Source organism: Hyperolius riggenbachi, chromosome 9, assembly GCF_040937935.1.
Source record: "Hyperolius riggenbachi isolate aHypRig1 chromosome 9, aHypRig1.pri, whole genome shotgun sequence".
NCBI lineage: Eukaryota > Metazoa > Chordata > Amphibia > Anura > Hyperoliidae > Hyperolius > Hyperolius riggenbachi.
The window spans coordinates 250447529-250463568 of NC_090654.1; the positions used below are offsets into that span (position 1 = coordinate 250447529).

Here is a 16040-nt window from a genome sequence, read left to right on the forward strand (position 1 = left end):
CCTCTTCTGCATCCTGTTTGTCTGTGATCAATGGAATTCTCCGTCCTCCATTTTAAAAATTACGATGACCTCGTAACAGCATCCAGGTCAACGCTCTATTATCCAGGAATCTCACTTGAGCCATAGGAAAATATGGACATTACCTTGCGCATCAGTTGTCCTTTCAGTTATAATTTACAGCAACTGATGTAGTGAAAAGGGACGGCTTTCAGCTTCCTGAGAGACAAGTCTAACAAGATCTAGTCAGAACTGGAAGGAATCATTGTTAGAAGAAAATGATGAGCTTCTGAGAGGAACTGATGGTGACATAAGTATGTAATATTAATTTGCAGGTACATCATGTGTTTACTTTAAATAATTTTACTCAGTTCAGGTTCACTTTAACCATTTCAGCCTGCGGGTATTTTTCACCTCATGCATCAGAGCAATTTTCACCTCCCATTCATTCGCCAATAACTTTATCACTAATAATCACAATGAATTGATCTATATCTTGTTTTTTCTGCCACCAATTTAGCTTTCTTTGGGTGGTACATTTTTCTACCACCAATTTAGCTTTCTTTGGGTGGTACATTTTTGCAATTATTTTTTTCTAAATGCATTTTCACAGGAATATTAAGAAAAAAATGGAAAAAAAATCCTTATTTCGGCCTAGCTTTAAAATAATATGTGCTACCATAATTACAATCTAAGTATTTTTTTTTGCCCATTTGTCCCGGTTATTACACCATTTAAATTATGTCCCTATCACGATGTATGGCGCCAATATTTTCTTTGGAAATAAAGGTGCATTTTTTCAGTTTTGTGTCCATCACTATTTACAAGCTTATAATTTAAAAAATAATAGTAATATACCCTCTTCACATGCATAGTAAAAAAAAAAAGTTCAGACCCTTAGGTAACGATTTATGGGTTTTCTTTTTTTAATTGTAATTTTTTCCATCAACAAATTTATTTGGGTAATTTTTGGTGTAGGAGGTAAACAGTTAATTTTAAATGCAATAATGTGTGTTTATTTCATTAAAAAATGTATGTAAATGTAGTTTTACTATTTGGCCACAAGATGGCCACAGTCCCCCTCTTTCTGTATACAGCATACTGGTGGTATTTATCCTTCTAAGCTTTGAAATTTAACGGTAGCATTGTCAAATTGGCATCTCTGCCAAGCCTCTTTGCTAAATCCCTGCTTACCCCTACTTTTTGGGGGAGACATGTTGTCACTGAACACACAGCACAGCTGTCTTGTCTTCGCCCATGGAGACCTGACAGCAGGATTACTCAGAAGGGAGGGGGTGAAGAGGCAGTTAGTTGGCAAATTTTAGCAAGCTGTATTAGACAGTGGAAAAATCCAATTACTTAAAGAGGAACTGTCGCAAAAATCTTAAAATTTAAAACACATACAAATAAGAAGTTCATTTTTTCCAGAGTAAAATGAGCCATAAATTACTTTTCTCCTATGTTGCTGTCACTTACAGTAAGTATTAGAAATATGACATTACCGGCAGATTTTGGGCTAGTCCATCTCTCCATAGGGGATGCTCAGCATGGCCTTTATTCTTTATAAAGATGTTCCCTAAAAAAGATTTATACAAAGATGCTGGCCAGCCTCCCTGCTCACCGTACACTATTTAGACAGTTGGACAGAGCAACTGCCATTCACTAAGTGCTTTAAAAATAAAGAAAACCCTGAGAACCCCCCATGAGAAGATGGGCTAGTCCAAAATCTGTCGGTAATATCAGATTTCTACTACATACTGTTAGTGACCGCAGCATAGGAGAAAAGTATTTTACGGCTCATTTTACTCTGGAAGAAATGTACTTCTTGTTTTTATTTGTTTACATGTATTCAAAATTTTAAGATTTTTGCGACAGAGGTCCTTTAAGTAATTTAAAATTATAAATGAGACTCTCCCAACCCCCTCCCCCACCCCCAAGACTGGATAAATTAGCTTTAATTAACAATAGCTGTGAGATTAAAAGCGATACACTAGCAAGCCAGGAAGGGCTCAATTCACTAAGCATTACCACATTTGTTAATGCAGAAAATAGCTGATTTTACCGATCACTTTGCCAAATGCCAATTCACTAAACCTATTACTGCACTGAAAAAAATGCCAACCAGTGTAGTAAATACCTCAAGGAATTGCAAGAAAATTCACAAAGATTAAAGCATTCCTAAATCAACTGTTCGGTATTTATCTCCAACGCTGTCCAGCCGGTAACTTACAATCTCCATGTGGGAAAAGTTGACAAAACCTTGCTTGAGCCAGCACAGGTCAGGGGAGACCTGGAGGGGCCCAGCAGCACTCAGGGGCCCTGGCGTCGGCCCGCAGCATTTCCATTACCACCCATATCCTGAAGCACAAACTGAATCGCTACAAAAAGCTCATATGAACATTAAAAAGACGTATCGTCTCACAAGGAATTTTTATTTTTTGCTTGGTGCTTGCAATCATTTTCACACCTTCAAAATTGCGCAAAGGTGGATCAGCGGATCACCAGGCCGCCTCTGAATGGCCACCAATCAGAGGTGCGCTGAACCCCTCCCCCCCCCCCCAAAAAAAAGGAACAGCGCTACTTAAAAACAGATTGCATCCTTATGACTACCTGCTTGAGAGTGCAAGCCCCACTAGTGGGATAAAATACACACCCAGCATTCAAATAAAATGCACCTGTCTACCATTGGAGGATGTTGGTTTCCATAATAGCTTGCATGCAATTTATTAAGTACTCGTCCCTCCCACTGCAAACAAGTCATCCCCCATGGGAGGCGCCCTAACACTAACTAATCCTGAAAATTATGCATATGCGTAGCCTGGGTGTGCTACCTAGTAAAAATTCAAAATTGCGCAAAGGTGTATCAGCGCATCACCAGGCCGCCTCCGAATGGCCACCAATCAGAGGTGCGCTGAAACTGCAAACGCACCTTGAAACTAAACAGAAGCTCTGCATAAACATCAATAAGCAATGCTTTTAAATGGGAGCAGCTGACCAAAGTTACTTACATTTGTACATGGCGAGGAAAGGAACAGCGCTACTTAAAAACAGATTGCATCCTTATGACTAACTATCTTTACACCTTGTTGCATGTTTTTTTTTTTTTTATGGATTATGCGTAAAAATGATTGTGCGCATTTTGTTGTCATTTGCAGTAATCGCTATTGAGCTAAGCGTGTCCATGCACCACTATGGCCGGCACAGCAAGCACTAACAGTATCTGCTATTTAGGGAGCATCAGCGTAGCGTGTATCTCAGTCTCTGTATCAGAAATACATAGATCAATATGTCATCAGATGGGGCCACCAGAGGCACATACTTCCTTTGTCCTGGCCCTGCAGCGGTTCTGTGAGGCTGCCTTGTCTGTAATGACTCCCCTGGGCCACCAAACAATGTATTGTTTGAGTGGGCTGATAGTACATTTCAGTACATTAAGCTCACAGAGCCAAGGGACTGCAGCAGAAAATGGAAACCATCCTGACAGTAAATTGTTTAATATCTATTCTCTCCCTTCAGGCTTTTTTTTTTTTTTTCTTTCCTGTCAATGCAGTTCAGAAAATTAATTGAACTCTTAATGTTTGTTTAATGCGTCAAGTAGCTGAAGAAGATGATATGAACTGAAGTCTATGTAGGCTGCAGTATTGCAGGTTGTAATGCTGGGGCGTCATACTTTCTGACTACCCAGCACAACAAGGCTAAGAACTGGATAATGGAAGAGGTTACACAGGCTGCTGAGAGCAACTGCAGCTCTGGGCTTCCGATATCGCTACAAATAAAACACAATGGCAGCGCAACATCGCACTGCACTGCCATTGTGTTTTATTTGTAGCGACACTTCGCACTTTGCTGCCTTAGAGATAGCAAGCATTCAGACAGGTACAAGACAGGACTATAGATTGGAGCGTAACTAGTAGCAACCACAGCTCACAGTCACATCCACAGAAGCAGAGCAAGCAGGCTAACAACAGTCACCAGCAAGCATCCACCCAGGCAAGACTACAGGATAGAACGTAACTAATAGCAACTGCAGCCTATAGTTACGTTGCCAGAAACTAGAGTAGCAGGAATACTACCAGTCACCAACATGGTGATGGCAGAATCCAAGCTATCTGGATAATGGACTTCACTGACCCACCGCAGATGCAGCGAACGTCCATCAAGCATGGAACTAGGCAATACACAATAATAAGAAAAATAACAAACGGCTCAACTAACGGATAAATATAAATTAGCAAGTCTGCATATATATTTATCAAGAACTAGCTAAAGCACAAGTAATAAGGTTGCATAGAACTACAATAACAGAACTATACAGAGTAACAAGGTGCCCAGCAGATAAGCGTACTGACCACTATGACGGGTGGGGTATGAAATGGGAGGCAGACTTTTATGCTGGCATCAGCCAATGGATGCAGGTATGCAAATCTCCACACAACTGAATGGTAATCACTCAATCCTGAGCTGGCTTGATTACCATTTGCTAGCTGGCTGTGAATGCAAAGGACTCACATAAGAAATACATGCAGTATTATGTAACAACATGCATGCAGGAAATCCAGGGCTATCTGGCCGCAGCTCAGTTGCAACAAGCAATTGGTGGAATGCTGACAGCATCCTGAGCTTCCCAGGACTGCAGAGCGATTGCAAATGACAATGAGAATAAGACCCATTGTAAATGCACAACCGAATGCAAGCAGATAAGCCAGAACTGTCCATTTACAGCTCCACTGCAACGGATAGAATGCGCTACAGGAGGGATCCTTAAACAGGTGGTATAGTGGATGTGTTTCCATACCTGGTGGAGTCAATAGACCTCTGCCTGATGATGTCACAGGAAGTAAAACGTGGCCTAATAAGGAAAAAAAGATCTTAGCAGGAATACAGAAAGTTACATCACTACCTTTTAATATATTAACCCATTAGCACCTTCAATAGAGTTATCTCGTTTGAGATAAGTGCACTGCTTTTGACCTTAGTCGGCAGAACTCGGTGTTGTAAATTCTTGGAATGCTTTGATCTCTTTGTTTGCTAGCATAAAATATAGAAACTAAAAGCAGAATTCCTCTGTTATTGTCTCACACTGCCCCCTAGTGACAAGTGATCATAAATACACAATACAGCAGTACTAATTAGAAGTGAGGAAATATTACAATTAAAAAATTAAAAAATCTGCTAAAATATATTGGCCTGGAGCACTTGCAAGCCTTCCTCGCTTTCTGCACAGGTAAACTGAGAACCAATGTTAATCAATTGGCTAGTGCACACTTGAATTTGTTTTCCCCATGCAGATAACAACAGACAGCAGTGAAGCACTGCAGGCATTTTATCTATCAGTTACATTAGCTTCTGTGATAAAACGTGTATGTTTTCACACATACAGACACACCTGGTGGCTTGTTTCACTAAACCGTGATAACTGATATCATGGTCGCGCTAGCTTTTTGCCTGCGTAACGATTTTTGTGTGCAATCGTGAATTGAAAATTTGCGTTTGCGTGTGAAAATTTGCTATTGCATGCAAAATGCTAGCATGACCGTGATATCAGTTATCACGGTTTAGTGAATCAAGCCCCCAGGTGTGCAGAAAATGCATACAGAAAACTGTCAGGCAAGTGTGCTCCCAGTTTCAGCTTATTACACTCACTCTGTCCATCTCTGATGGAGCAGAACGGGCTCTGTAGACTCTAGCATCACTACAGTACACAGCACTTGGGGAGGGTAGAGAGGCTTGGGGTAGAGCAGCACTGTACACAAGACCCTGCTGAACACTGAATAGGGACAGTCTACAAATCTTTGTCTACAAAACTTTGTGTAATTCTTTATTAGTGTCTGAGCAGATACAGTCATTAGAACAATTGTGCAGAGAGCAGAAAGTTTTCTCTCTCTTTGCCCTTAGTTGTCAGTCTCTCAGGACAGGGAAAAGAAGCTTATCCCACCACGGGGCCCACTGCGGCTTCTGGGCCCCCCTGCTGATGCATCCCTTGCAGGGTCTATTGTTACGCCCCTGTGTCCCTCTTTCTTATCTCAAAAAATGGAGCTATCATATAGCACCACTATCTTCCATTACACACTTTACACAAAAATACGAAATTACGGGTAACACGAAATCATAATCATGATCATAATTACGGAAATTATTGTAATGACAGAAAATTGGTGTAGGGTCATAATTAAATGAAATTTTGCATAATTTTTCGTGATTACGATTTCTCAATTGGGATCATAATCATAATTACAAAAATTACACAAAAGTTTGTGAAATCGTAATTACACATTATGATCATCATCACTGCTGGTGGAGTCCTAAACAACTGCCTTATTTGCTTATGCCTCAAAATGCCCCGACCAGCAACAGTAGGCCTGGTGGCTGGAAGACCCGGAAGAATAATAATTAAAAAAAATAAGTGATGTTATTGACCTTTTTGTTTTCACTGTTACTACTTAATCTAGTATTATCTGGACTTATATGTACAGTAGACTTTCCATTTTCGAACAACAGGGACAGCTATACTATCCAAGGAAAAAAACACATATATAAGTAGATAAATACTTGTTCTACTTACATAACATATTTATTGTACTGCCCATGTTTTCAGTGAATTTTATATAGTAAGTACAGAGAAAACTGTCCCTGGCATGTTCCATTTCTACTTCTTCTGAGTGAAGCCAATACTGATGCCATTTCCTCCTTTACTCTTTTTTTTCATGTAGAAACTGCACTGTCATATCTAGCTTGCTTTGTAAACACATTTGAACGCAGCATAAATCGTATTCCAGCAGCTTCTCCCTTCTCAGCCTTATGTCACACTGAACTGCCCACAGCTGATCAGTGAGGATCAGGAAAGTGGGAGGGGAGATAACAAGCTTCCTTCTCCCCAGCAATGTAGCAAATAGAGCCAGGCTGACTGAGATAAGATTCATTACAGCAGAAACATTTATGATTGGATTGGAATGCTTGCAATGCAGGATTAGGTTGCGGGCTGCATAATAAACACAGAGCAGTGGGTAAATGGAATTTGATTTTGTGGCAAACAATCCCGATTCAACACATGATCCTTCTACGATGTGTGAGAAAAGAACCAAGGTATTTAAGCAGCACACATCATAGTGTTTATGCCAGACGACTTGGCTGTGAATTATAAAGACATGCAAAGTTTCCTGGCACTCTGCGGTTAAGGCATTTATTTAAAAAAAACCTCCCTTTATCATTTGTTGAGCTCATTAGAAAGATAATGAGCCATAGAAGGAAACTTTAATAATGTAATGATAGCATGTGCTGCTGGTAATTGAGCAGATAATACAGTACAGAGTAACCCTTAATTTACATTACAGCATCCTAAAGTGCGGCGAGTAAAGAAAAATGTTCATCTAAACCAGCAGAAATAAGTCATTTGTGAAATTGTTTTTTTCAAATCTCATTTTTTTTAAGATCCCGCGAATGGTTCATTTTCAGTTGTGTTGTCTCAGGATACGGGGCACGATTTTCAGCCCTTGTGCAGGGAAACGGTACGCAATGTAATAAAATAGAATTGTATTTTCATCCAAACGCTTATTACAACATTTCAGTCCCTTGCCTCGGAGCAATGAATTTCTAACTAAAATAAAGGAGGAAAAAGCAAAGAAAATAAACTGCATAGTATAAGTTTTCTGGCCAAGCATGTCCTCGTTTCTTCTTGTGAAAGCCAGAAACTAACCTTATTTTTAATGACTTTTCTTTTTATTATTTCTTGTTCTGTTAGATTGTGTTCCGAAAAATCAGTGATGTAAAGAAAGAAGAAGAAGAGCGACTGCGCCAGAAGAACGAAGTGACCCTCACAATACCTGTAGACCACCCGGTACGGAAACTTTTTCAAAAGTTCAAGCAGCAGAAAGAGCTACGGAACCAAGGATCGGCACACAGCGACCTGGAAAGGAACCAACTGCAAGTGGAGAACCGTACCGTGCACAATGGAGCTGTCATTACTGGCACCAGCGTTGTAACCGTGTCTCAGATCACGCCCATCCAGACATCTCTTTCTTATGTTAGAACCAGTGAGTCTTTGAAACAAAACAACAGGGATGCAATAGAGATGAAGCCAAATGGCAGCAGTGACCCAAATTGTCTTAAAGTTACTAGCCCGATACGAGCAAAGAACGCTAACGGTAAGGGCTGGCTAAGGTTAAAAAACAATATGCAGGTCCAAGAGGAGAAAAAGGAGGACTGGAATAATGTAACAAAGGCTGAATCCATGGGCTTGCTTTCAGATGACCCAAAATACATTGACCCCGATAGTGGCGTGTCTAAAAATCCCTTGAGGAAAACAGACTCATGCGATAGTGGTATAACGAAAAGTGACCTTCGACTAGACAAAGCTGGCGAGACACGTAGTCCTCTGGAACACAGCCCAATTCAAGCTGATGCAAAGCACCCTTTTTATCCCATCCCCGAACAGGCCTTACAAACCACGCTGCAAGAAGTCAAACATGAGCTCAAGGACGACATTCAGTCACTGAGCTGTCGCATGACGGCTCTTGAACAGCAGGTGGCAGAAATCCTAAAACTATTATCAGTAAGCAAAGCGCCCCCGACACCTCCTAAGACTCCATCCAGCCCTGTCCAAATACATTGTCAGGATATTTTTAGCGTTTCAAGACCAGTAACTCCGGACTCAGACAAAGATGAGATTCAAGTATAACATATATTGTACAAGAGTGTGAGTGGGTGTATGGGTGCATACATGCACGTCTGGTAGGCATATACATATGGATATATGCACTTATACGGATATAAGCTTAGATTTTTCAATGCATTGTTAACTCTAAGCTGACCGAACTGGAATGTGTTAAACATGGATTTTATGTCCATTTTATGGGTTTGCACTGAACTTCATTGAATCACTGTAACCCTTCAGGGTGAACTGAAAGACAGAAAAAGAAACACTCAAAACTATTTGTATAGCTTTGGCTAAGGGTGAAGGCAACATCTAATCTGAAGGTGATCTTACCTCCAGGGTTCTTCTGTGAAGGTCTACCATTGTGATATTCTCTTAGCAATCTCTTCCTCTTGCTGCTGGCCATGAGTTCGTAGATTGCTCCAACCAATGTCAGAAAGAAGTCCTTGTCAGAGGCATCAGCACTAAAGTGAGGCCATGAGTTGAAGGACTTCATCACAATGGGAGAATTTCACAGTATTGCTCTCTACTTAGTCAAAGCCCTATGCGCTATGTGTAATGGGTGCTCTAACCCCTTGCACTCTGACCAAAGCTGAATAGTTTGGGGTGAAGTACTCACTGAACAGTAATAATTAAGCTTCATTTCACAGCATGTAACTTAGAGCACATGTGAACAACCTGCTTTTATCCTGTTGCTGAATTCCTCCATGTCCAGCCAGCAACTAGTTATTGGGACTATGTTTGGACTTCAGCAGCTGTTCCTCAGAGATGTAGGTTGGTCCATCTCATGGCTTAGAGGGAACATTGCTTCAGCAGAACTTGAATATAAATTATTTTATCAATTTTTGAAGTGTAAATATTGCATGTCCAGCTGGATTCTGGCCTGCCAAAGATAACTCTTTAATCTAGATATTGCTTGTAAGATATGCAGTTGACAGCATGCGTTCTTTATGTTTATTTTTAATAGTCATTAATATTCATTGTCACTCTTTGTATGATGAAAGACAATGTTATATTAAACCACAAGGGTTCATCGCGTCGATATTGTGAGGAAGAGTCATAGACTTAAAGGGATACTGTAGGGGGGTCGGGGGAAAATGAGCTGAACTTACCCGGGGCTTCTATTGGTCCCCCGCAGACATCCTGTGTTGGCGCAGCCACTCCCCAATGCTCCGGCCCCGCCTCTGGTTCACTTCTGGAATTTCTGACTTTAAAGTCAGAAAACCACTGCGCCTGCGTTGCCGTGTCCTCGCTCCCGCTGATGTCACCAGGAGTGTACTGCGCAGACACAGACCATACTGGGCCTGCGCTGTGCGCTCTTGATGACATCAGCGGGATCGAGGACACGGCAATGCAGGCGCAGTGGTTTTCTGACTTTAAAGTCAGAAATTCCAGAAGTGAACCGGAGGCGGGGCCGAAGCATCTGTGAGCGGCTGCACGGGCACAGGATGTCTGCGGGGGACCATTAGAAGCCCCGGGTAAGTTCAGCTCATTTTCCCCCGACCCCCCTACAGTATCCCTTTAAGGCTTTTGATAGGAGGCATTTTTGTTTTTCAAAGCTCTCCAAAAACATGCGTAAAATAACCACAAGGAGGTCATTCAGAAGTTAAAGCAGTAGTCTAAGCAAAAAATTCTCCATGTAGCAAAAGGGAAAGGTTACAATCCTCCAATGCCCATATGCCTTCTTTGCCTTTGGTTGGGACTGAGGATTTATAGGTAAAATTTGGAATAATGAAGGGTTCATACCAATGAAGGGGTTACACTGTTGCTTGGGCTTAGAAGTATATGTCAGCATGGGATATCAAAGCTCAGTTCCAGACACAGTAATACACCATCTGGTAGCATAGTAAGCTGTGTGTCAAGATGTTATCTAATGTGTATTTCTAGTTAACCTTCTGCAGCTAAAAACCTTCTTCTAAAAAAGTGGTCATAAGTCCGTAAGCAGATCGACTAGTAACCTTTCTGAATCAACTGCATCTCACGGGAAAAGTTGCATCTTAGCTTGCACTATCATGCTGCTCAGACTTGTAGCAATAGGGTACAGACAAAAGATTTAGTGACCCCTCAGTCTGTAGCCATGGAAGTCTATGAAGCAGGAAATGGTTTATGGAATGGTTCCTGAGCAAGTGCTCTATCAGCCACTTACTTGACATCAGTTAGCCAAGGAGCTTTTAGACAGATAAGAACAAGCTCTGCCACTGAGTAATTACACGGAACTAGAAACCATTCTCTTAACTAAGACTTTAAAACCCTGCTAAACATGCAATGATAAACAAAAGGTATAGAATAGTTCACTCTTCAACATCTTTTACTGCCCTCCTCCCTTCTTTTCCACAGGTAGTGGCATGCGTGATATCTCTGCCTTTCCTGGTGCTTGTGTTCCTGCTTGGCCAGAACCATGGATCTGCTCTTACTTATTATGGCCTTAGCTCCCCATAGGCTCACGCATGCATGTTTTGTCTTGTGTTGGTGGATGGAAGCTAGAGGTAGCAGAATTAGGATCAGAACCATGTTTTTAGTCAAAGATGGAGAGGGATACTTGGGAAGCGAAAGAGACCATACATGGGACTATCTATGGTGGATAGCTGCAGGAGGTGAATGAGGTGCTGAAGAGTGCTGAGCTATTTGGTTCTATCCCTAACGTTTGTTTGTTTTTTCCATTTAATAGAGCTTTAAGAAAAAGAAGAATTCACTCAATTAAATACATTTTTTGGGGGTAAAACCTCTGTACACTGTGCCCTCTTCATGGTTTTATGAGACTGGTAATGGGACTATGATCGGTTCTGTTCAGTATTTTAAAGTGAAATTCCACCTATGCTCAGAAAAAAGTAATCCCTTTAAAAAAACCTAAACTGAGAAGGATATGGGGTTTTCCTTTTAAAATAATACCAGTTGCCTGACTCGACTGCTGATCCTGTGTCTCTAATACTTTTATCCACAGCCCTTCAACAAGCATGCAGATCAGGTGCTCTGACTGAAGTCAGGCTGGATTAGCTGCATGCTTGTTTCAGGTGTGCGATTCAGCCACTACTGCAGCCAAAGAGATCAGCAGGACTGCTAGGCAACTGGTATTGTTTAAAGGATACCCGAGGTGACATGATGAGATAGACATGTGTATGTACAGTGCCTAACACACAAATAACTATACTGTGTTCCTTTTTTTCTTTCTCTGCCTGAAAGAGTTAAATATCAGGTATGTAAGTGGCTGACTCAGTTAGGAAGTGACTACAGTGTAACCTTCACTGATAAGAAATTCCAACTATAAAACACTTTCCTACAAGAAAATGGCTTCTGAGAGCAGGAAAGAGATAAAAAGGATCAATAGTTCATAGATTTTAGCTCTGGCATACTTCAATGAATGTGTCATTGAGCAAAAACAATAAAACAGTTAAAACTTAAAAAGTAGATTTAACCTCCCTGCCATTCTAAAAATGTGCTGCGCACGGCAGGGAGGGTGTTTTTTTGCATTTTTTTTCCTTTTTAGCATGTAGCTAGCCTAGCGCTAGCTACATGCTTCCCCCCTCCCTGCGGCGTCACCCCATATGCGCCGATCGCCGCCGGCACGTATGCCCATCCGGAAATCCCGTTCTGAACGGGTTTTCCATGAGGGCTTCCCCCGTCGCCATGGCGACAGGCGCGATGATGTCACCGACGTCGTGACGTCAGAGGGAATACCGATCCACCCCTCAGCGCTAATTACACCAGAAAGGAAAGGTGTGCACTGATTGGCCAGGCAGCGCACGGGTCTCGGAGGGGCATCCTCTGATGCGGCGGGTAGTGGCGAATCGGTGCCGAGCGGCGGCGATCGTAAGTAACACGCAGCTAGCAAAGTGCTAGCTGCGTGTATAAAAACAATTATGCAAATCGACCCACCAGGGCCTGAGGAATCCTCCGCTGCGGGTTACCCCGAGCTGAGCTCGGGATAACCGGCAAGGAGGTTAAACATAAAATAAAACTGTGGAATATCTTAAAAAGTCATTTTTAGGAGAAGAAAGATAGATACAATAATTTATTTCATTAGTTTATTTTCGCATTGGATGTCCTTTAACCACTTGAGGACTGCAGGGCTAAACCCCCCTAGTGACCAGGCAATTTTTAGCTAAATTGGCCACTGCAGCTTTAAGGCCAAGCTGCAGGGCCGCACAACTCAGCACACAAGTGATCCCCCCCCCCTTTTCTCCCCACCAACAGAGCTCTCTGTTGGTGGGGTCTGATCGCCCCCCCCATGTTTATTTATTTTTTTATCAATATTTGTGTAGCTGCTTTTAAAAAAAAAAAAACTGTTGCTTTAAACCCCTTCCCTCCCTCCCTCCCTCCCTCCCTCTCACCCCAGAGCCGGCCAATTACGGCGATCGGCTGTCATAGGCTTCTGCCTATGAGAGCCGATCACTCTCTTGTCCCCCATGGGGACAGCCGTGTCACACGGCTGTCCCCAGTGCAGCGCTGCTGCTCATCGCAGCGCTGCACCTAGTAAATAGACGGCGTGATCGCCGTCTAACAGTCTCCCGAGCGGCAATAGCCGCTTGGAGACTGAAGGCGCGCGATCTCATGCAAAACAGAGCCCCAGGACTTTACGCCAATTGGCGTTAGGCGGTCCTAGGGCTGCCGCCGCGGCCACGCCTACTGGCGTGACGCGGACGGCAGAAGATTAAAAGGAAACATCCATATCCCTCTCAGTTAAGGTTCCCTTTAAGTTTAATGTCACATGCTATTTCACAATAATTACCTTGTACATGTACAGCTTCCTGTCTGACATTATGTTTGTTTAGGTGTAGAAAGCAAGCAACAGTTGTCACTGTTCAGTGCAATCCATTACTCCTGCAGTAAGAGGAATATACCTAGGCTGGCTATAGAAAAAACTAGTGCAACTCAAAGTACACATTCCAGATTAGAAAAGTAATGCAACCTGAATTTACTGTCAGCTTTTGGAAAGGCATACCTGGCTGCAACCTGAAACTTAAAGGTCATTTTTATTAACATTAAATTGCAAAAGTCTCCATATAGCATGTTTATAAAAGTTTATAGCAAATTTTAGCAAGGGTGGAATTTCACTTTTTTAATATTTTTTTTTTGCACTTTGTCCTACTTCATATATGGGTACTTTTATATATTTTTGCTGACTAGAGATAGTAAATGGTAAGCAACACTTTTAGTACATATCAGTGAGTATATGTAAGTGAACAAAATCTTTGGACTTATCCCTGCGCATAATAGGAAATTGTAAAGGGAAAATGAAACACAGTCTAACCATTGAAACTTTCTGCAATTTGGTATTCTGTAATGCTTTCCATTTACTGAAGCCTTCAATGTCCCTGGTGGAAGTCATTAGTCTTTCTTCATATCTTTCTTTTGGCCTACGGATGTATTCAACTACAGTTCAAGTATATGTTGAGAACTAGAGCTTATTGCAGGCAACTGAGTGGAGTAGAGCAGGTAAAACTATGCATGCACAAAAACTGCTCTCTGCACCACCTGCAGGATAGCCCCAGTACTGCATCTGAGGAATGGACTGTCAATAGGTTATGGGTACATAGGAACTTACACCGCGCACCCATACTGTTTCAGTAAAACATGATGTACTTCTACTGAAGAATATGGACAATTGCACAGATTGTTACCTTTCCTCTCTGCTTAAAGAGGAACTGTAGTGAAAATAATGTAATGAATAAAATGGCTTATTATTTTCTTTTTTAAAATACTCATTTGTAGATTAATTAGTCAGTTGTTGCCCATTATTAAACCTTTTCTTAGCCTGCTTTACATTCTGAAATGTATCACAGGTGGTGACTTTAGTCCTGTCAGGTGTAGCTGTGCGGAATGTTTGTTTCTGAAAACTCCGCCAGTACAAAATCTATTTCATCTCCCAGAATTTTGCATAACTAAATAGCTATGGGCAGGGCTTCATTCAATATACAGCAATATATAGACATAGGAAGTGTTTCTGATACAGAAATCAGGAAAATGATCATAAGAGTGTGTATCCTAAATAATTTACTGCATTCTGCTATATGTCACTACAGGGCCTCTTTAAGGCAAACAGAGTAGATTTGAGATAGAAAAAAGTGAACAGATGTAAATTCTCTTTTGGTGCGCTGAAAATCACATTAGCCTGATCTCAGTACTGTTTAGAGTCTCTGTTGGAGCATTCTTCTTTATGGTTTATGTAAGCTGTAAGGACTTGTCACAGACACAAAAGATAACAGGCAAAGAAAGCAGTTTGGGTAAAATACATAGAGTTCAATAAGACCCAAAGGCCGTACATTTGCCTGCTTAGACAGTACTAAGCTGCACGCTGCTACAGTGCCCAGGAACCCCCACAAGTTTTGCAGAAAAGAGTATGTGTGCCTACAAAAGAAGTCTATAAAATCAGCCCAAGTTTGCTCCCTGATCATTAATGCAGTTATAATTCATTACTTCCTACCACCTCCATATTGGGATGCCAGTATTACTTCTCCACAGCAGTCTGGATGTCAGCTCTCATAATTGTGTAACCTTTTAAAAGCTGTATGGCTAATTCTTGTGAATGGTTAGCCCTGCCACCTTACCACCCTCCCTTCTGCATATGAGCCACTTGTGTTTTGATCACTTTTAAGCCAGGTACACATGCCTGACTAAAGTTGTCCGAGGCGGCTGGTAGGCGTGTATACAGAAGCTTCCTGACTAGGGACAGCCGCTCAGCAAGTGATCCTCCCAGCGGACCAACTTGGTCGAGAGAGGGTCAACTTCTTTGAAGACGGCACTCCTCCACCTGCCACGTGATGTCACGGACGTGACGCTCTGCCGTCCCTTTTCCTGCCCTCGCATAGCAACAGATTGTGTTGTCAGCTACACAGCTGACACATGTCTGTACAGGCCAACCCATCGATGTCCCCCAAGGGGATTGGGTGCCAATAGTTATTAGGTGTGCACACACCATTAGTCAATGAGTTTCAAGAGAGGTGCACAGTTGAAATCATACGATCATAAATACCCTGTAGCCATTAAATGGATGGGGACAAGGACTAGTTTATGGTTTGAGGAGGGGCCCTTTCCAATGGAATTCTGAAAACTGACAATATGAAAAGAGCAGGAACGTGTAGAAGCTCCATAGCTCTCCAAACTACAGCTGCTGGCTGTCTGTGTTAATTATAGCTTACTCTTAAGCCTCGTACACATGCCTCATTTAAGTTGGCTGAGGTGGCCGATAAAATCCACCTCAGCCGACAATCAGGTGTTTGTACAGCACCCAACGACCCCCGATGCTTAACCCGTGCGCGATCCACCAGACATTACTCAAACCCAGCGACGCCGGTGCCTGCCCGCATTGTTTGCGCCACTCCCCTGCCCGCCATGTGATGTCATGCATGCACCCCTCGTCATCCCTCTGACGCCATACCCCTCCCCCCCGCATAGC

The 16040-nt window shown here is 42.1% G+C and overlaps 1 protein-coding gene across 2 annotated transcripts in view; it reads left to right on the top strand.

The window, feature by feature from the left end:
- KCNH5 (potassium voltage-gated channel subfamily H member 5) overlaps positions 1-8671 on the top strand; it is a 484848-nt gene extending 476177 nt beyond the window's left edge. For both annotated transcript variants that reach the window (XM_068254273.1, XM_068254274.1), the window contains one exon: positions 7736-8671. In XM_068254273.1, coding sequence (XP_068110374.1) covers positions 7736-8671 — 936 coding nt within the window. The remainder of the gene's footprint in view (positions 1-7735) is intronic.
- The last annotated feature ends 7369 nt before the right edge of the window (positions 8672-16040 follow it).